The 17863-nt window shown below is 38.7% G+C and overlaps 1 protein-coding gene across 1 annotated transcript in view; it reads left to right on the forward strand.

Annotated features, from left to right (window-relative positions):
- The window catches only part of XDH (xanthine dehydrogenase), a 198541-nt gene extending 181107 nt beyond the window's left edge, over positions 1–17434 (forward strand). Inside the window, exons 32-36 of the mRNA XM_053712630.1 lie at positions 1382–1496; positions 1952–2017; positions 6885–7073; positions 8963–9130; positions 16923–17434. Coding sequence (XP_053568605.1) covers positions 1382–1496; positions 1952–2017; positions 6885–7073; positions 8963–9130; positions 16923–16973 — 589 coding nt within the window. The 3' untranslated portion in view covers positions 16974–17434. The remainder of the gene's footprint in view (positions 1–1381; positions 1497–1951; positions 2018–6884; positions 7074–8962; positions 9131–16922) is intronic.
- Positions 17435–17863: the final 429 nt, after the last annotated feature.

Consider the following 17863-nt stretch of genomic DNA (forward strand, 5'->3'; position numbering starts at 1 on the left):
TGAAGCTATTATTCCATTACACAAGTATAACTATTTGTCTTTTATTTTCAGTTGGTGTCATTAGCTAGGTCACATGGGATAGTTAGAAATCCCAGAGTCTGTAAACTGCTTTATATTTCCCATGACTTAGGGCTTAGGGGATACCTATGGCAAACCCCCCCCCCCCCCCCCCACAAAATGTTATAAACTTGAATTACAATTAATGATGGGTTCCATATCTCACTATCGTAGAAGAAAACATAAGCGGTGTCAGCTTCAGATTCTTGGGTAATAATGAGATTCTGCTCTCAGAAACAAAAAAACTGTAAATTTGAGCTACATGAAGCACACACATACAATATACAGCAGAATGTATATACTGTATATTATATGCACATTATCAAAGCCCAAGGGATGTGATTATATTCACAATACCATGATATGAAATTTCTATTCTGGGTTTTTCTATCCCAGAATCCACTGACTGATGATCATCAATCACCTGCTTCAGCTTCCAAGATTACACACATTTATCCTTCGTTTATACTATGGTAGCAAGGAAAATATACTAATTTTATACATTTTGATAAGAACATTGAATGATGAAAGGGACAGTAAAGTCCAAATTAAATATTCCTATAGGACATGTCATTCTTTCTAATTTACTTTTATCATAAACATTTGTTTTGTTCTCTTGGTATTCCTTGTTGAAAGCTAAACCTAGGTAGGCTCATATACTAGTTTCTAAACACTTGAATGCCACCTATTATTTCAGTGCATTTCATAGCTTGAGGGCGTTAATTCATGTGTGTCAAATAGATAACATTGTGCTCTCTCCCATGGAGTCAGCACTGATTGGCTAAAATGCAAGTCAGTCAAAAGAACTGAGAAAAGGGGTTTGTCTGCAGAGGCTTAGACGCAAGGTAATCAATGGGTAATCAAGGGATTATCTATCTTTTTAAACAATAACATTTTTGGTGTTGACTGTCCTTTTAAGGAAGTATCTATTTAGAGATAGAGGGATGGAGCCCTCTCCCTCTTCTGATTAATTTCCTTCAGGGCTACCCACTAAGTCAAGCCCATTATTCCCCTCCCGTTTTATTCTCTGCACACTGTATGGCCCACCCCTGTCCCAACAATTAGTGTGTCCTATATAAGGAATAGCACTATATATTACACCTCCTGATACCATAAGCACTTCCTCATAAACTAGTTACAGGATGTACATTTCATACCCTCACCTCTGACAGTTTGGAGTTTAGGGAGCGTTTGCCCCTCTCGCCCTGACCCTCCTTTATACATGCAACACTTCTACATTTATTTATAATTGCTCAATGAAAATTTGAACAAGAAAAATGTCACCCATGCAAGCTGTTAGATTATACTCTTGAATTCCTTTTAGAATCCCTGGCATTGACTATGACCCTGTAAAGTACGAAGGAAATCCGCACAGCTACTTTTGTTACGGCGCAGCATGCTCTGAAGTTGAGATTGACTGCTTAACTGGTGATCACACGGTATGTGCAATAAACATATTCAGTAAGAATTGTAAAATGTAAGCCAAATCATTTTTTAACAATTGCATATCATTTAATATAAAAAGAATTGCACTATGACACCTAAATATATATTTGGTACCTTTGCAACTTACATTTTATTAAATTTAGGACCATAAACTGAAATGTGATTTCCTTATAATTATTTTGTATATTGCTGAAACTGAAATTAATTCTTTTTGGTATTTTGATGCAAAAATACAACTCCACCTGTAAGATTATAGCGTAAACTCACCTACATTTTGAGTAGCACACAACTGATTAGGTGCATGCATACTTATTTGATTACTAAGGTTGCAATACAATTGTACTTATTTATTAACAATTCTGTAAAAAGTGCTACTTTATAAATATAATAGTAATATGTTTAAGTATGTTCCCTAGCACTTTAATACTTTGCTGGATTTTCATTTTAGAACATACGCACAGATGTAGTTATGGATGTTGGAACCAGCCTGAATCCTGCTATTGATATAGGACAGGTAAGACACTACACTATTTTGGTGATTAATGACATTGGGCTTTCTTTCTCAATCAGAAATTGTTTTCAGAATCCCAAAAGCACCATAGTGCCAAAAAGTGAACTGCACAGCAGAGATGCTACAAGTAACTTTCATAACTGTACCCTACCTGGGATCAAACCAGGAGACTTCAGGTTCAGAGGCTGGCTTGCTCTGGTTGTGCCACTAGAAGATGTTTGCCAGTGGGAGTTTGTTGAAGAAATTGTCATCAGTAGGTGTGTTTCTTAGCTCCACCCTCTCTGGATACCAATCAATCAGGAAGTGCTTCCTGACTATATATAGAGCAGCCTAGGCCTTTGCTCCTGTACTTGTGTGTACCTAGTTTTACTCTGCTGGATTTCCTGGTCTGTTTTTTTTTTTATCTGATTCTTGCTGCCTGCCTTTGAATATCAGACTGTCCAAACCTCACCTCTGCCTCTGGACTTTACAGTGCCTTTGTTTGTCCTGTTGTCAACTCTGCCTATGGCTGCTGCTGCCTGTAGTCTGCACCTTGGTCTCCCGTGCTTGATCCTGAAGAGAGTATTCCTTTACCTGGCCCTGAAGTGGGCTCTCCCTTACCTGGCCTAGAAGCATGCTCTCCCTTATCTTGCCTAGAAGCGGGCTCTCCCTTACCTGGTCTAGAAGCGGGCCCTCCCTTACCTGGCCTAGAAGCGGGCTCTCCCTTACCTGGCCTAGAAGTGGGCTCTCCCTTACCTGGCTTAGAAGTGGGCTCTTCCTTACCTGGTCTAGAAGCGGGCTCTCCCTTACCTGGCCTAGAAGTGGGCTCTCCCTTACCTGGCTTAGAAGTGGGCTCTTCCTTACCTGGTCTAGAAGCGGGCCCTCCCTTACCTGGCCTAGAAGTGGGCTCTCCCTTACCTGGCTTAGAAGTGTGCTCTCCCTTACCTCACCTAGAAGTGGGTTCTCCCTTACCTGACCCAGAAGCAGGCTCTCCTTTACCTGGCTCACAAGAGGGCCCTCCCTTACCTGGCCTAGAAGTGAGCTCTCCCTTACCTGGCCTAGAAGTGAGCTCTCCCTTACCTGGCCTAGAAGTGAGCTCTCCCTTACCTGGTCTAGAAGTGGGCTCTCCCTTACCTAGTCTAGAAGCAGGCTCTCCCTTACCTGGCCTAGAAGTGAGCTCTCCCTTACCTGGCCTAGAAGTGAGCTCTCCCTTACCTGGCCTAGAAGTGGGCTCTCCCTTACCTGGTCTAGAAGCGGGCCCTCCCTTATCTGGCCTAGAAGCGGGCTTTCCCTTACCTCACCTAGAAGTGGGCTCTTCCTTACCTGGCCCAGAAGCAGGCTCTCCCTTACCTGGCTAACAAGAGGGCCCTCCCTTACCTGGCCTAGAAGTGGGATCTCCCTTACCTGGCCTAGAAGCAGGTTCTCCCTTACCTGGCCTAGAAGCAGGCTCTCCCTTATCTTGCCTAGAAGCGGGCTCTCCCTTACCTAGTCTAGAAGCGGACCCTCCCTTACCTGGCCTAGAAGTGGGCTCTCCCTTACCTGGCTTAGAAGTGGGTTCTCCCTTACCTCACCTAGAAGTGGGCTCTCCCTTACCTGGCCCAGAAGCAGGCTCTACCTTACCTGGCTCACAAGAGGGCCCTCCCTTACCTGGCCTAGAAGTGAGCTCTCCCTTACATGGCCTAGAAGTGGGCTCTCCCTTACCTCGCCTAGAAGCGGGCTCTCCCTTACCTGGTCTAGAAGCGGGCCCTCCCTTACCTGGCCTAGAAGTGGGCTTTCGCTTACCTCGTCTAGAAGCGGGCTCTCCCTTACCTGGCCTAGAAGCGGGCCCTCCCTTACCTGGCCCAGAAGCAGGCTCTCCCTTACTTGGCTAACAAGAGGGCCCTCCCTTACCTGGCCTAGAAATGGGATCTCCCTTACCTCGCCTAGAAGCAGGCTCTCCCTCACCTGGCCCAGAAGCAGGCTCTCCCTTACCTGGCCCAGAAGCAGGCTCTCAGTTTCCTGGCTTAGTAGTTGGTACTTCAGCCCTTGGGCCTAAAGCAATTGCTCACAAGCTTAGCTCTTATCTGTCTCAACCTGCACCTGAACTGAGTATAACAGCTGACATCTACTTTACGGGTTTGTATAGCTTGCTCCAGTTAGCACCTGTTTCCTGTTACCCGGTTTAGTTTTAGGACATTACCATGAAATCTGCCCAACCTGCCCCTTCCTGAGACTGCAAGCTTGATACATGTAAACAGATATGAGATACCTCTGTATGTGACATGAGGACAGAGTAGTGATTTGGTTTAGAATATGACCCTGGTACTTACCTAACAAAATGTAATATATCTTGTGGGATTGTCACTAAATGGGAGTTCTACTTCTGGCTGGCTCTCTAGCTCCACCTGCCTGCCAGCTGCTGACAGTTACCTAATTAGCAGCCTTTATAAGCAGCTTCCCGCTTCCTGTCTATGCCCGGGAATTTGATTTTTTCTGGGTGTGATTGCTTTTACTGCAAATTCCTTCTGTGTACCAACTTCTTGCTGGGATTTCTACTGCTCTTCTGAATTGTGATTTGGACTGCTGTTTTGATTCCTTGACCTTTGTCTCTTCTCTGACTACTCTCCTGACTTGTGATTTTGGCTGTTTATCGTCTGTCTGGTCTTTGGGACGCTGTGTTCTCATATTCACTTCTTAACAGACGGTCCCTGGACATTGAGGCCCATTTATCAAGCTCCGTATGGTCTATAGACCGCTGCTCCATAACCCTGTCCACCTGCTCTGATGAGGCGGACAGGAATCGCCACAATTAAACCCGATTGAGTACGATCGGGTTGATTGACTCCTCCCTGCTGGCAGCCGATTGGTCGCGAGTCTGCAGGGGCGGCGTTGCACCAGCAGCTCTTGTGAGCTGCTGTTGCAATGCTGAATACGGAGAGCGTATTGCTCTCCGCATTCATCGATGTCTGTCGGACCTGATCCGCACTGTCAGATAAGGTCCGACAGACATTTGATAAATAGATCTCATTATCTCTTTAGGCCGTGAAACACCCACAAAACACTGGTGAGCCACTTCCAATATGTCCGTCTCAACTCCATGTCCTAGAAAGTCTTAAGAAATGTTATGCTTGTGACATATTAGAGTAAAAACAAATTACCTCTGCACTAATCTGTATTGGTACTAATTCCTTCGTATTTGTTAAGGAAATTATTTTACTATTTGACAACTACTAAATGCTTTCTCTGTATGAAGATTCTGGACCCATTTAGCATGTGGCCATTCTCATAGCTCATACTGGGGAACAGATCCATATCTATTAGTGCTTACATAAAAACTTTAATTCCTATTTATTAAAAAAAAAAAAACATTTGTAAAGTACTTTTAGAATTTATTTTGCCTTCTAAGAATGGCAGACATAGATCCTCTTATATGCTTGATCAAGGTATGAGATTTTCAAGATCCTGGACTACATTGTAATACAAATTTTGCTAACAAAACTATACTTTAAATACTTTAAAAACATTGTGGGCCAGATTACAAGTGAAGTGGTATTTAACACTCCCGCTAACGTACTGACTCTGCTAGAAGTTTTTTGCGCTCGTATTACAAGTTTAAAGGAAAACGTTTTCGCTCATGCGCTGACCCGGTGTTCACTTTGAATACTGCGATTGTGTAAATATATTCCCCCATAGAAGTCAATAGAGCAAAAATAGTGTGTGTGTGTGGGGGGGGAGGAAATAACCTACTCACGCGCAAATCCGATTGCATATTCTCAAGTGCCCTAACCAGACATGAAAATATGAATATTTTACATTCACATAGCAGAATGTTTTATTTATGCATAAATACATATTTATACATATATATGATTTTTTTGTGACAATATATATACCTGCCTATAGATGATTATTTATAGGTATAGATCCAATATATATATATATATATATATATATATATATATATATATATATATATATATATATATATATATATATATATATACAGTATATAAATGCATAGAACATATTCTGCTATGTAAATACACAGTATAACACTTTATGAAATATGAATATTGCGTTTTCATTTACTTAAAGGGACAGTCTATAACATATTTTTTATTGTTTGAAAAGATAGAAAATCTATTTATTATCCATTCCCCAGTTTTGCATAACATGGTTAAAATAATACACTTTTTACCTGTGTGATTAACTTGTATCGAAGCCTCTGCAGACTGAGGCGGCCTTCAAGGGCTTAGAAATTTGCATACCTAGAGAGCAAAGCATGCATGCCCTATCTGAAAGTTTAATTTTGATTAGACTGTCCCTTTACTGCAAAGGGCTCCAATGCATTTATATATACTGTAAGTATATATATGTTTACATGTGTAAGTATATATATGTTTACATGTGTAAATATGTGTAGATAACATATATACACATACATATGTACACACATATAAACACACACACATATATATATATATATATATATATATATATATATATATATATATATATATATATATATAGACATGTATACGTATGTATCTCTAAGTCCTTTGCAGCCTTTTTTCCCCCTAATCATGATTGTGCTCACGCGTTTACTTTAAACTTGTAATGCGAGTGCAACACCCGCTGTGCTCAAACAACCACGATAAAACCCTTTTTGCTTGTGCGTAACTATTAGTGTGCCACTGATAATCTGGCCCTTATTTTATATGCATATGTTCGCAATGCAGTTGCTAATATTTAATATATAATATTATATCGCCATCTAGTGAATAAAAACAATAATGCACATTAGAACACAATAATGAGTATGTGTAATGTTACTAATGTGCTATATGAAATAATTATACTTTTCCTTCACAATATAGAATATAATGTGTCTAAACTGTGTTTATATGTACAGGTTGAAGGCGCTTTTGTTCAAGGTATTGGCTACTTTACATTAGAAGAGTTACGCTATTCTCCGGATGGATTTCTCTATTCAAGAGGACCAGGAATGTACAAAATCCCTTCATTTGGTGACATACCTACAGAATTTAATGTTTCTCTTCTACGCAACTCTCCAAACACTAAAGCCATCTATTCTTCTAAGGTGCCTTTTACCATATTTTTAAAGGAACATGAAACCCAAATTTTTTCTTTATGATTTTTATTATTACAATATTACATGTATATAACTGTGTGTTTAGCAGCAATGCACTACAGAGATCTGGCTTGCGAGCAAATTACAAGAGGCATTTGTGTGACGCTACTAGGGTTACCAGTTGTCCTTCTTAAAAATAATGGATAAACATTTACTAACTGTGCACAATGCTAGGTATGGTCACACAATGTACCCCCCCCCAAAAAAAAAAAGCTCTGCTTTAGCCCCCACTCCTGATTCTACAATTTATATTTTTCAAAACTGAGCAGTGATTTTACCCCTTGACTGTCAGTAACATAAACTTTAATATTTATACCCCTTTGGTTGCCAGTAACAAACATTAATAAACTTTATTTGACCTTCTTGACTGTCCGCACTTCTTTCTACTCCACTACACATTTGTAATACATTGAGGCATAGGAGGCCTTTTACATTTAGCTACTACTCATGGATTATAAAAAATGGGCATTTAAGTGTCCAGTATTTTTGTGAAGATTTTACCAGACAGCCTGCTAAAATACTGGACTGTCCAGTTTAATACTAGACACCTGGCTTCCCTATAAGCTACCAATTAGAAGCTAGCTCTCTAGGTATGCTTTTCAACTAATGATACGTACCTAGGTATGCATTTCATCAAATGATACCAAGAGAACAAAGTACATTTGATAACCAAGTCTCATAGATATTTCTATATACATAAAGTTTAATATAGACTTTCATATCCCTTAAAGAAATGCTCACACTTTTAATACTCACTTTTTTGTGTGTGTTTAAGAATTAAATTTGTGACACCATAAACAGAAAGATAGGAGAGCTTATTAAGTAATTTATTGAGCATGGTACTGGGGTCCCCCTGATGCAAATTAATTAATTAGAGACAAAATAAGAAGTTACAAAATGGGTGCATGAGCTACAGGAAACAAAAATCAGAAAACTATTAAACATCATAAAGGAACATCAGTGGCATTGCTTATGGGCAGTAGAGGGCACTATTCCCCCCTGCATAATGGCTGCCCCCCATGTGCCCCCCCAATCATGAATGGTTTTCCCACCCACTAATCTGCCCAAGCCCTCCCAACTCCACCCATCCCCACTCATTATTTTCCTAGATCCTGCCCCTCAAATTAGGCCCCATCCACAAATCATTGTGGGCCTCCAGGAAATGCCCCCCGATATGCTGGTTATGGAGACGCTACTGATAAATATAGAATTAAAATTAAACATGATAAATGAATTAGAGCGTACAAATAAAAAAAAAGAGTTTGCAATTTACTTCTGTAATAAAATTTAACTCTGTCTCTTGGATTCCTTTGTTGAAACGTAGCTCCCTTCCATGAGCGCACACTAAGGTAGGTTCAGGAACGTGCATGTGACTTGAGATTCTATATCAAGAGAAAGAGGTAAATTTGATAATAGAAGTAAATTGAATTTTTTGAAAACTACTTTCTATCTGATTTATGAAAATGCCCCTTTAAAGGGACAGTAAAGGGAAGATTATAATTAAATTATACTTCAATTACAGCGTGCAATTTTAAGCAACTTTTTAAATTCTATTACCAAATTTGCTTTGATCTCTTAGAATACCTAGGTAGGTTCAGGATCAGCAATGTAGTACTGGGAATAAGTTTCTGATTGGTGAATACACATATATGCCTCTTTTCGTTGGCTTATCCAATGAGCTCAGCTGGCTCCCAGTAGTGTTAAATTCATTTCAGTTTTCAGTGTCGTTGTTAATATAGATGTTGTTGCTTATGTAATAATTTATACTGAGCAATGTCCCCATAATGTCTGACACATTAGTTATATATTCAGGACAATGTCTATCATTTTCTTTTTAGGCCGTTGGAGAGCCGCCGTTTTTCTTGTCTGCCTCTGTATTTTATGCCATTAAGGATGCTATCACTTCAGCGAGAGCAGAGTCTGGCATCACAGGACCGTTTAGACTGGACAGCCCCGCCACGCCAGAGAGAATACGCAATGCTTGTATTGATGCCTTCACCAAACTGGTATGTGGTTTTGGCATAAAAATAATTTACTGTAACTTATAAGATGCAATCAGATTGTAGAATGATTCATTTAAGACATCTTTAAATTTAAATGGACCTTAAGCACTAAATATACACTAGATACAATGATATATTCAAAGCAAATATTAGCCTAAGAATAATATACCGATGTAGGGCTAGATTACAAGTAACACTAAGGGGTCAATTTAACATGATGCGAACAGACATGATCCGCTATAGCGAAATCATGTCCTCAGCACAACGATAAATGCTGACAGCATATGCTGTCGGCATTTGTCATTGCACCAGCAGTTCTTGTGAACTGCTGGTGCAATATCGCCCCCTTCAGATTCGCGGCCAATCGGCCCCTAGCAGGGGGTGTCAATCAACCCGATCATATTTGATCGGGTTGATTTCTTTCCGCCGCCTCAGAGCAGGCGGACAGGTTATGGAGCAGCGGTCATTAGAAACACGGGGCTTGATAAATAGGCCCCTAAGACTAAGCAATATTGCACCTGTGCTAACTTGTGTGTGTATTACAAGTTCAAAGTAAATGCGTTCACTTGAGCACAAACAAAGTGTCAGCACAACAGGCTGCAATCAATGTGAAAGATATACAGTTGCATTGAATAGTCATTGGGAAAATGTAATACATAGTCAGGGAAGGGACACGTCCGTCTGTACAAAGTGTCAATGTAAGAACCACCATATAAGGTGTAGCCAGCTGATATATGTGAATAATGAGTAGACAGTTAGGCGGTAATGTATGGCAGCAACCAGTGGTACTGGCGTACCACCCGTAGCATTTGGGCCTTTGGTATCGCTTTGATGAGTGACCGTGGGTAGCAGCTGGAGGCATGGAGGATAGAGTTTCTGTCAGTTTCTTTTTTGTAGAGTGTAGTGCCCAGAGCCGCTCCCTCCTTGAAGATCCTGAGGTCCAAGAAGTCAACCTGTTGACAGATGGCACACACCTTTAATTTTACTGGTTCATTCAGTGCATTCAGGTGATTGGTCCAGTTCTATGCCCCTATGCCCGGTATGCAATAAGCAGTATTTTTGGCCCGAACTAAAATTATCACCCAACTTTATATTACAAGTCCATGGTAAATCAGATTTACCAAAGAAGTTTAGCGCTGCCGACACCACTCTAGCGCTCCCATTACTTTCAATAAATAGCGCTGATATTTCCAGCTGAAAGCTATGAGTTGCTCTTGAGCAAAATCCCAAATAGCACAAGAAGAATTAGCGTGAGTTAACACCTGAGATTTAACATGAAAATGTAAGGTTTCAAAAAATGTTTCTCTCTCTCTTGATCCTATTTTTTCTGATATTGAGCAAGAGTTTCAAAAAGATTAGAATCAACCTCTTAAATAGTGTTGCTTTATTGATGACTTGAAAATTCTGGTGAGTTTATCTTGTCTCCCTTTATTATGGCTATTTAGGACTAGCTGTAAATGGTTTGTCCACTGCTCTAAGCAATTGCTGTCTAGTATGTAGCTAGTATAGGGAATCTGCAGTATTTTGAAGAAATATATATATATATATATATATATATGTGTGTGTGTGTGTGTGTGTGTATATATATATGTGTGTGTGTGTGTGTGTGTGTGTGTGTGTGTGTGTATATATATATATATGTGTGTGTGTGTGTGTGTGTATAGAAACCAAAAGGAATGCACTCACATGACTTTAGGATATAAATAAGTCAAAATGTTATTAAATTCTAGTGTGTATACCTTCAACTGTCAATAAATGCAGTGTGTGGCGATATTCGCTGTGAACTAGGCTTGAGGGTCATTGGTTGCCATGGTAACCAGAGGGGCTGTTAAGTGTGAGTGCCTATACGCATGACTATACCAGGAGAGCTTCATGTTCTAAATTTTTGTGCCTAGTAAAATAGTATGAGTTATACCTTATGTATATGTTTTCAATGTTAGCAATTTATGGGTCCACAAGAATGAGATCAGATAAGAGTGGTGCTGGCCAGAGGGACTAAGAGATGTGCGGTTTATCACCTATCCAATCATGTGATAAAGAACCAGAATATCTTTGTTTATTAGTACATCATTTCCAGCCAGTTTAGTGTGCCAAATGCTCAGATGCACCTTCATCAAATTGTTTAAACTTAGAACATATCAACAATTGTATCTGTAGTGCTAGATATAAACATGGTATATCAGAGTGGTTACAAATTAACCAAATACCTTGAATAATATATACAATATCTACAAGTATCTCAAACAGATACATTCAACAGAACACATATCTTTGACAATATACATTATAGACTTCATTCCTTTGGAATCAGGTTAGTCATTACATACTGTAATGTGTGTTATATCATACTTGACAATATTTATGCAAAAATACATATACTGAAGGCCCAATAGGGAACACCGAATCTCATAAGTGACTGAAAATCATCTGTGGAACTGTAGAGAAATATGTCAAGGTGTGTACAGGATCAGAGAGACGATCCCAGCACACACCTCAGGCACCAGTAATGTAGCAGGAGAGCATGCAGACCAAAAGGTTTGCTGCAGACCTGATAGCCACTGTCTCCACTTGCACAGAGATACCGCACCCCTGGTCTGTATCAGGTGTTATCTCCTATATTATTGCCTTAAAATCAGGTGTGCAATTAAGTCCACGAAGTGGATGTTCCCCAATCTGTACATTCATTCCGCTTCCCTTCTCAGGAGAATTTTTTTTCTATCTCCACCCCTGTCCAGTTTCGGAACATGATCGATAAGGATAGTTCTCATAGAAGATACCGGATGGCCCCTCTCAGCACAGTGGTGCGCAACAGGTTGATCAGAGTAGTCTTTGTCCAAAGCCTGCCATATAGTCGATCTATGGTTGGCCATTCTTTCTTTCATGGTACCCTGCATTTTCCCCACATAGTAAAGAGCACAGGGGCAAATGAGGATGTAGATCACATGTGTTGTGTTGCATGAAATAGAGAACCTGATCTTGAAGGATTTATTTCTGTGGGGGTGATGAAAGGATTTTGTTGCAATTAGACTGTTGCAAGTTAAAGGGACAGTAAACCTAAAATATAATGTTATATAATTCTGCACATAGTGCAGAATTATATAACATTATATTAGTGCTATTGTTATAAAAGCTTATATTCCCTTTTAATTTTTTTAAAATATGTCAGGTTTTCAGACCCGCTCTCTGCGCTCTTCTGAGAGGGTCTGTTTTTATTACACAGCGCATCGGGCCAGCTGTATAGTCACAGCCCGGCCCGACCGCGCCATAACACTAAGTGCAGCTCGCTCCTGCTGTCAGAAATAATTAAAAGGGAATATAAGCTTTTATAACAATAGCACTAACATTATATTTTAGGTTTAATGACACTTTAAGTTGGTACCTCGTCTATAGCTCACCATTGGTGTGGTATCTTTGATAAATGGTAACTTTGGGCCCGAAGTTAGAAGGGACCAATGTTTTCTCAGTATGCTTCCTGCTTGGGTGGTATTGGGTGCGAAGGTGGTGACCATGATTAATTTCTTATCTGTGAGCTCCCTTTCTCTATTTGTTATCTCACAGGATTTTTGTGAACCCATAAATTGCTAACATTGAAAACATGTACATATGGTATAACTCAAACTATTTTACTAGACACAAAAATTTAGGACATGAGACTCTCCTGGTATAGTCATGCGTACAGGCACTCGCACTTAACAGCATCTGTGGTTACCATGGCAACCAATGACCCTCAAGCCTAGCTCACGGCGAATATCGTCACACACTGCATTTATTGAAAGTTGAAGGTATACACACTAGAATTTATTCACATTACGTGTGTTGATATGTCTGTGACCTTTATTTTCTCTTGATGTTCACCTACTTTGTATAAAACATCTTGCTATATATTTTTATGTTATTCCGAAACCGGAAGTGAGGTCACTTCCGAGTCTGCAGAACGCATGGCGTGCGTTCCAGCTACGAATCTTGTATGTTTGAATTGATTGATTTTGCTTCACTGTATACACTATATAAGAGTGTTGTTTGGCACAGTATTGTTATTCTGAAGAAGAGGATATATCAGTCCCCGAAACGTCAATCAAATTTTGACTTATTGATATCCTAAAGTCCTGTGAGTGCATTCCTTTTGGTTTCTATTATCTACATATTTGCACCCAAGTAGTTGACTCAGGAGGGTGGATTCACTTTTTGGAGTTTGTGTATATATATGTATTAATGTATTATGTGTATATATGTATTTACAGACATATATACACAAATAAATACAATAATATATATGTATACATATTTTTCATGTCGGGTATGTGCATATTACAGTATGCGATCATTTTTGCGCATATTACAGTATGCTATTGGGTATGCGCATAATACAAAAAAAAAACATATTAAAGAACATTGGAATAATATGAAATATTAATATTTTCATGTTGGGTTAGCGGTTAGCGATTTTGCGAATATTTCATGGTGTTTGCGTGAGAGAGTGGGTGTTTCTCCACTTTTGTTTCGTCATTGACTTCTATGTGGGAATGTGAAAACGCGATTGTGATTTTTGAATTTCAACTTTAAGCGTGATTTGGCTTACCGCTAGGGCAAAATAAGTTTTTTTTTTTTTTTTAAACTTTTAATACAAGAGCAACCCGACTAGCGAAAAGCTTAACTCTAGCGGAGTTTTCGTGATCACAAAAATAAAATAGCGCATCACTTATATTCTAGCCCTATATATGTAGTTCTACAGAAGTATACCCACTATATTACCCATAGTAATTCCAGGCTAAATGATTTACCAGACATTCAATTCGTTACCATAGAAAGAGCTTTAATTAAAATCTGCCCAAATTACAGAAAGGTTACAGAGATAGTTATATAAAGAGGTTTTCACTCATACGCCCAAACATACAATGTGTCCTAAATTGCAGGGTGAATGTGTGTGTAGAGTGTCAGTGTGTATTTGTGTATGTGAGTGCCAAGGCCCCACTAGAAATTTTGGGGCCCCTTACTTAACCGTTGATTAGGCCCCCCCTTTGACATGTGCAATTTTTGACCAAGTAACTAAAACATATATATGCGCTTTATTCTTAAGTGTAATCAAACTTGAAAATGTTGTAAAGGTAGTAACACACAAACACAGAAACACACAGACATACATAAGAATTCAAATATAGACACTATAGCAAACACGAAATGAAACACACAAACAATCTCAGACACAGACACCCACACAGACACTCAGCACTTGTTTACATTGACCTGACAAGTAATGAGGTAGACTAAAGTTTTGTCAAAAAAGGATATTTACAAGACACAATATGGAATTCTGATTATCTTTTTGTCAAGGAAGATGCCAACTATATGATAACAACTGCATGCAGTGGCTGAAAGGAATGGCCCTGAACTGCCTAAACAATCATTTAAAGGTTAAGTGGTGGTTTGGTGACTTCCAGAAAGGTATCGATAGTCTCAAAGTCTGTAGAAAGATGTGAATAATCAGTAGTAGTAAATGTCCTAAAAAGGAACAGACAATGGACACACACACAAACTCAAACACAAACTTGCACATACACCCAAGGAAACACTCACAGAGACATCCTCAGAAAACACACAAAGACATACACACTCACAGACACCCACAGAAAACACACAAAGACATACATACACACCCTCACAGAGACATCCACAGAAAAATGCACAGACACACAAACCCTCACAGAGAGATCCACAGAAAAAAATACATACACACTCATAGAGAGACCAACAAAAGCAAAAAGACATAAACACAGACACCCACAGAAACACTCACAGGAGGTAACATTTCTGCACATTGCCATCCCCTAATTCCCCCCCTATTTTCCCCAACCAAGAGCACCACTTAAAATCTGGTGTACAAATATTCCCATCTGTCAGCTGTACTGAAAATGCTGTACTCTATATGGTCTTGGTGGAACCATAAGATGTGGTACTCAGTCTCATTACATTAAATCTGGTTAAATGCAGGATTTAGGCTTGTTTGTATGTATTTCAAAATGAAGTCAGCTGTAGTGTAAACTGAACAGTGTTAAGTTAACCTATCTTATTTCAAACACTGAGCAATATTAGCCTGAAAGTATAACATTTTATGCAGATGTAAAAATCTTAGATAAAATGCCTCATGGCATCTGAAAAGTCCTTGCACAAAGGGGTAGTAAACTGGAATGTAATTAAAATATATACATAAATAAAAAAAAAATCATAACTGCCAAAAGGGCACCTACCATTTGTGTATTGAGGAGGAAACATTTCTGCATGGTTTTAAATATATAATTTCTACAGCATTGTCAAATAATCATAAATACACTGCTGTATATTGCTAAAAAAAAATTTTTATGGACCCCTGGCCCCACCACACAACTACCACACTGAAGTTAAAATCTGAAATTGCACAAATAAATAAAAAACATTTACTAAGTAAGTCCTACCTCCTCTGCAAATGAAAGTGATCTGCCGCCTGACTCTGGCACACACTCTACAAACTGAAGTGCCAAGTCTGTCTCACACTGTGCATAGTGATTTAGTGCACACTCAGAAATCCTCTCAAATGCTAATACTTTACTCCTTGTAATGACATTTCCTACGTTCAATAGCACTCTGCTGTAGCGGCCTCTGGTGGCTGCCAAAATGTAAAAAAATAATAATAATAGTTGTGTTTGCCGCATGGGGCCCATTGGGCCCCTGGCAGGAGTCACCCTAATCACCCCCTGATGGCAGCCCTGGTGAGTGCATTTGTGTGTGTAGAGTGTCAGTTCGTGTGTGTATATCTACCAAACTTCCATCCCAATTGACCCACTCCAGCCCAGTTGTCCTGCTTATATCCTGAGGTCTATTCTTTACTTGAGACAATCTGACATTATTGGGAAGAGTAAATTACTTTTCATATGTAAAGACCTTGGACTCCATTTATTAAGCAGCAGATTCCATCCTTCTAGGCTTGCCTAAAAACGGAAGTTAAAAGGACATAAAACAAGTTTGGATAGAGACCAAATATAATAATATGTACTTTATTTACTTTACCTGCAAATTTATACTGCAGTGCCTCACCATTAACCCTTTATTTTTAGTTTCTCAATTGTAAAGCTCTAACTCCCCCCCCCCCCTCACACACACATTTCCTTCTATGGCTGTATCTATATCTATTGTTGTTTTGGTAGAATGCAAAAATGCATAGGGATTATCTGCTGGAGCATGCCTAGAAGCTGGGAACTCAGTTGAAATACAATGCCTGTGTGTAAACACTGATAAGAGGGGTGGAGTTGGCTGCTCCCAGGCAGCTTAGCTATGTAATTTATTTTGATTATTTTTGAAAATTATTTTAAAATACTTGCCAGCAATTTGTAAACATATTTTTTATGCAAACTATTTTAAATTAATTAGCCCTTTTAGGATATGCACAGATCTCAACTTGTTTTATGTCCCTTTAAGAAGCTAGCAGGAGATTGGCCACCAATGATCAGGGGGCAGCATTGCACAAGCATTTCACTAGAAATGCTTGTTCAATGATAAATGCCAACAGCGTATGTTGTCTGCATTTAGCAATGTTGAGCGGACATGATTCTCTGAAGTCTATATTCTATTTGAGTTATATGCATATATCACCAAAACGCTGAGCCTTATTTGTGCACCAGAAAGTATGTGTGAAATTGTCATAAATCATAATAATATACACTAAACAAAAACTCAGAAACCAATGTGATGGTCTAGTCTCCTTGAGTGCCTGTATATAACTTTTTGTATATTGACACATTTTCTATTTGTTTTCTTTATCTAGTGCCCAGTTGCGGAGCCGGGATCATTTAAACCGTGGTCTGTAAGAGTGTAGTAAATGCGTACAAGGCTGCGTTTATTCACCAGAAGTTATGCCACAAAGTCAACTTCCACATCTCAAATTTATTTTAACTATGTTAATAAATATCCGTCATACAATGTAATATTTATAATGATACTTATATGATAATTATTCATTCATTATTGAGTTTATGTATTTTGATGTGAAGATCATTCTCTAATTTGCAACAGCTGTAAATGAATTATCTATTAAGTGTTTCATAGTTTATTTTAATTGCAACAAGGAATTTCTTGAATGTTATATATTGTTAACTATATGTGAACGCACCTAAATCCTAAGACAATGAGAAAGTCAGCACTGAAAACTTTATTTATTGTTTTAGCTCACTTACCTTTCAAAACTTTTTTAAATGTTACTCAGATTCGATAAAAAATGTTTTACCTATACAATTAATAGCAGTATTGTAGTATAAAATAACTGATGCAGTGATACAAGTGTTTTTTGTGTTATTTTAAATTTATCATCTTGCAGGGGTGTCTTGAAAAGAGGTGCACACTATTGTTTTCACTCACAGTGCCCACAAGTAGTCTTTTAATACAAAATCCGTTAGTCAAACAAAAAATGAATACTTCCATAATAAACTTAAATGGACACTCAATCAAAATTAAACTTTCATTATTCAGATAGAGCATGCTATTTTAAACAACTTTCCAATTTACTTCAATTAACAAAATGTGCACAGTCTTTTTATATTTAAAATTTTTGAGTCACCAGCTCCTACTGAGTATGTGCAAGAATAAGTGTGTATGCATTTTTGAATGGCTGATGGCTGTCACATGGTACGTTTATGCATTTGTGATTGGCTGATGGCTGTCACATGGTACAGGGGGAGTGGAAAAAGTCATAACTTTTAAAATTGTCAT

This window comes from Bombina bombina, chromosome 4, assembly GCF_027579735.1.
Source record: "Bombina bombina isolate aBomBom1 chromosome 4, aBomBom1.pri, whole genome shotgun sequence".
Classification (NCBI taxonomy): domain Eukaryota; kingdom Metazoa; phylum Chordata; class Amphibia; order Anura; family Bombinatoridae; genus Bombina; species Bombina bombina.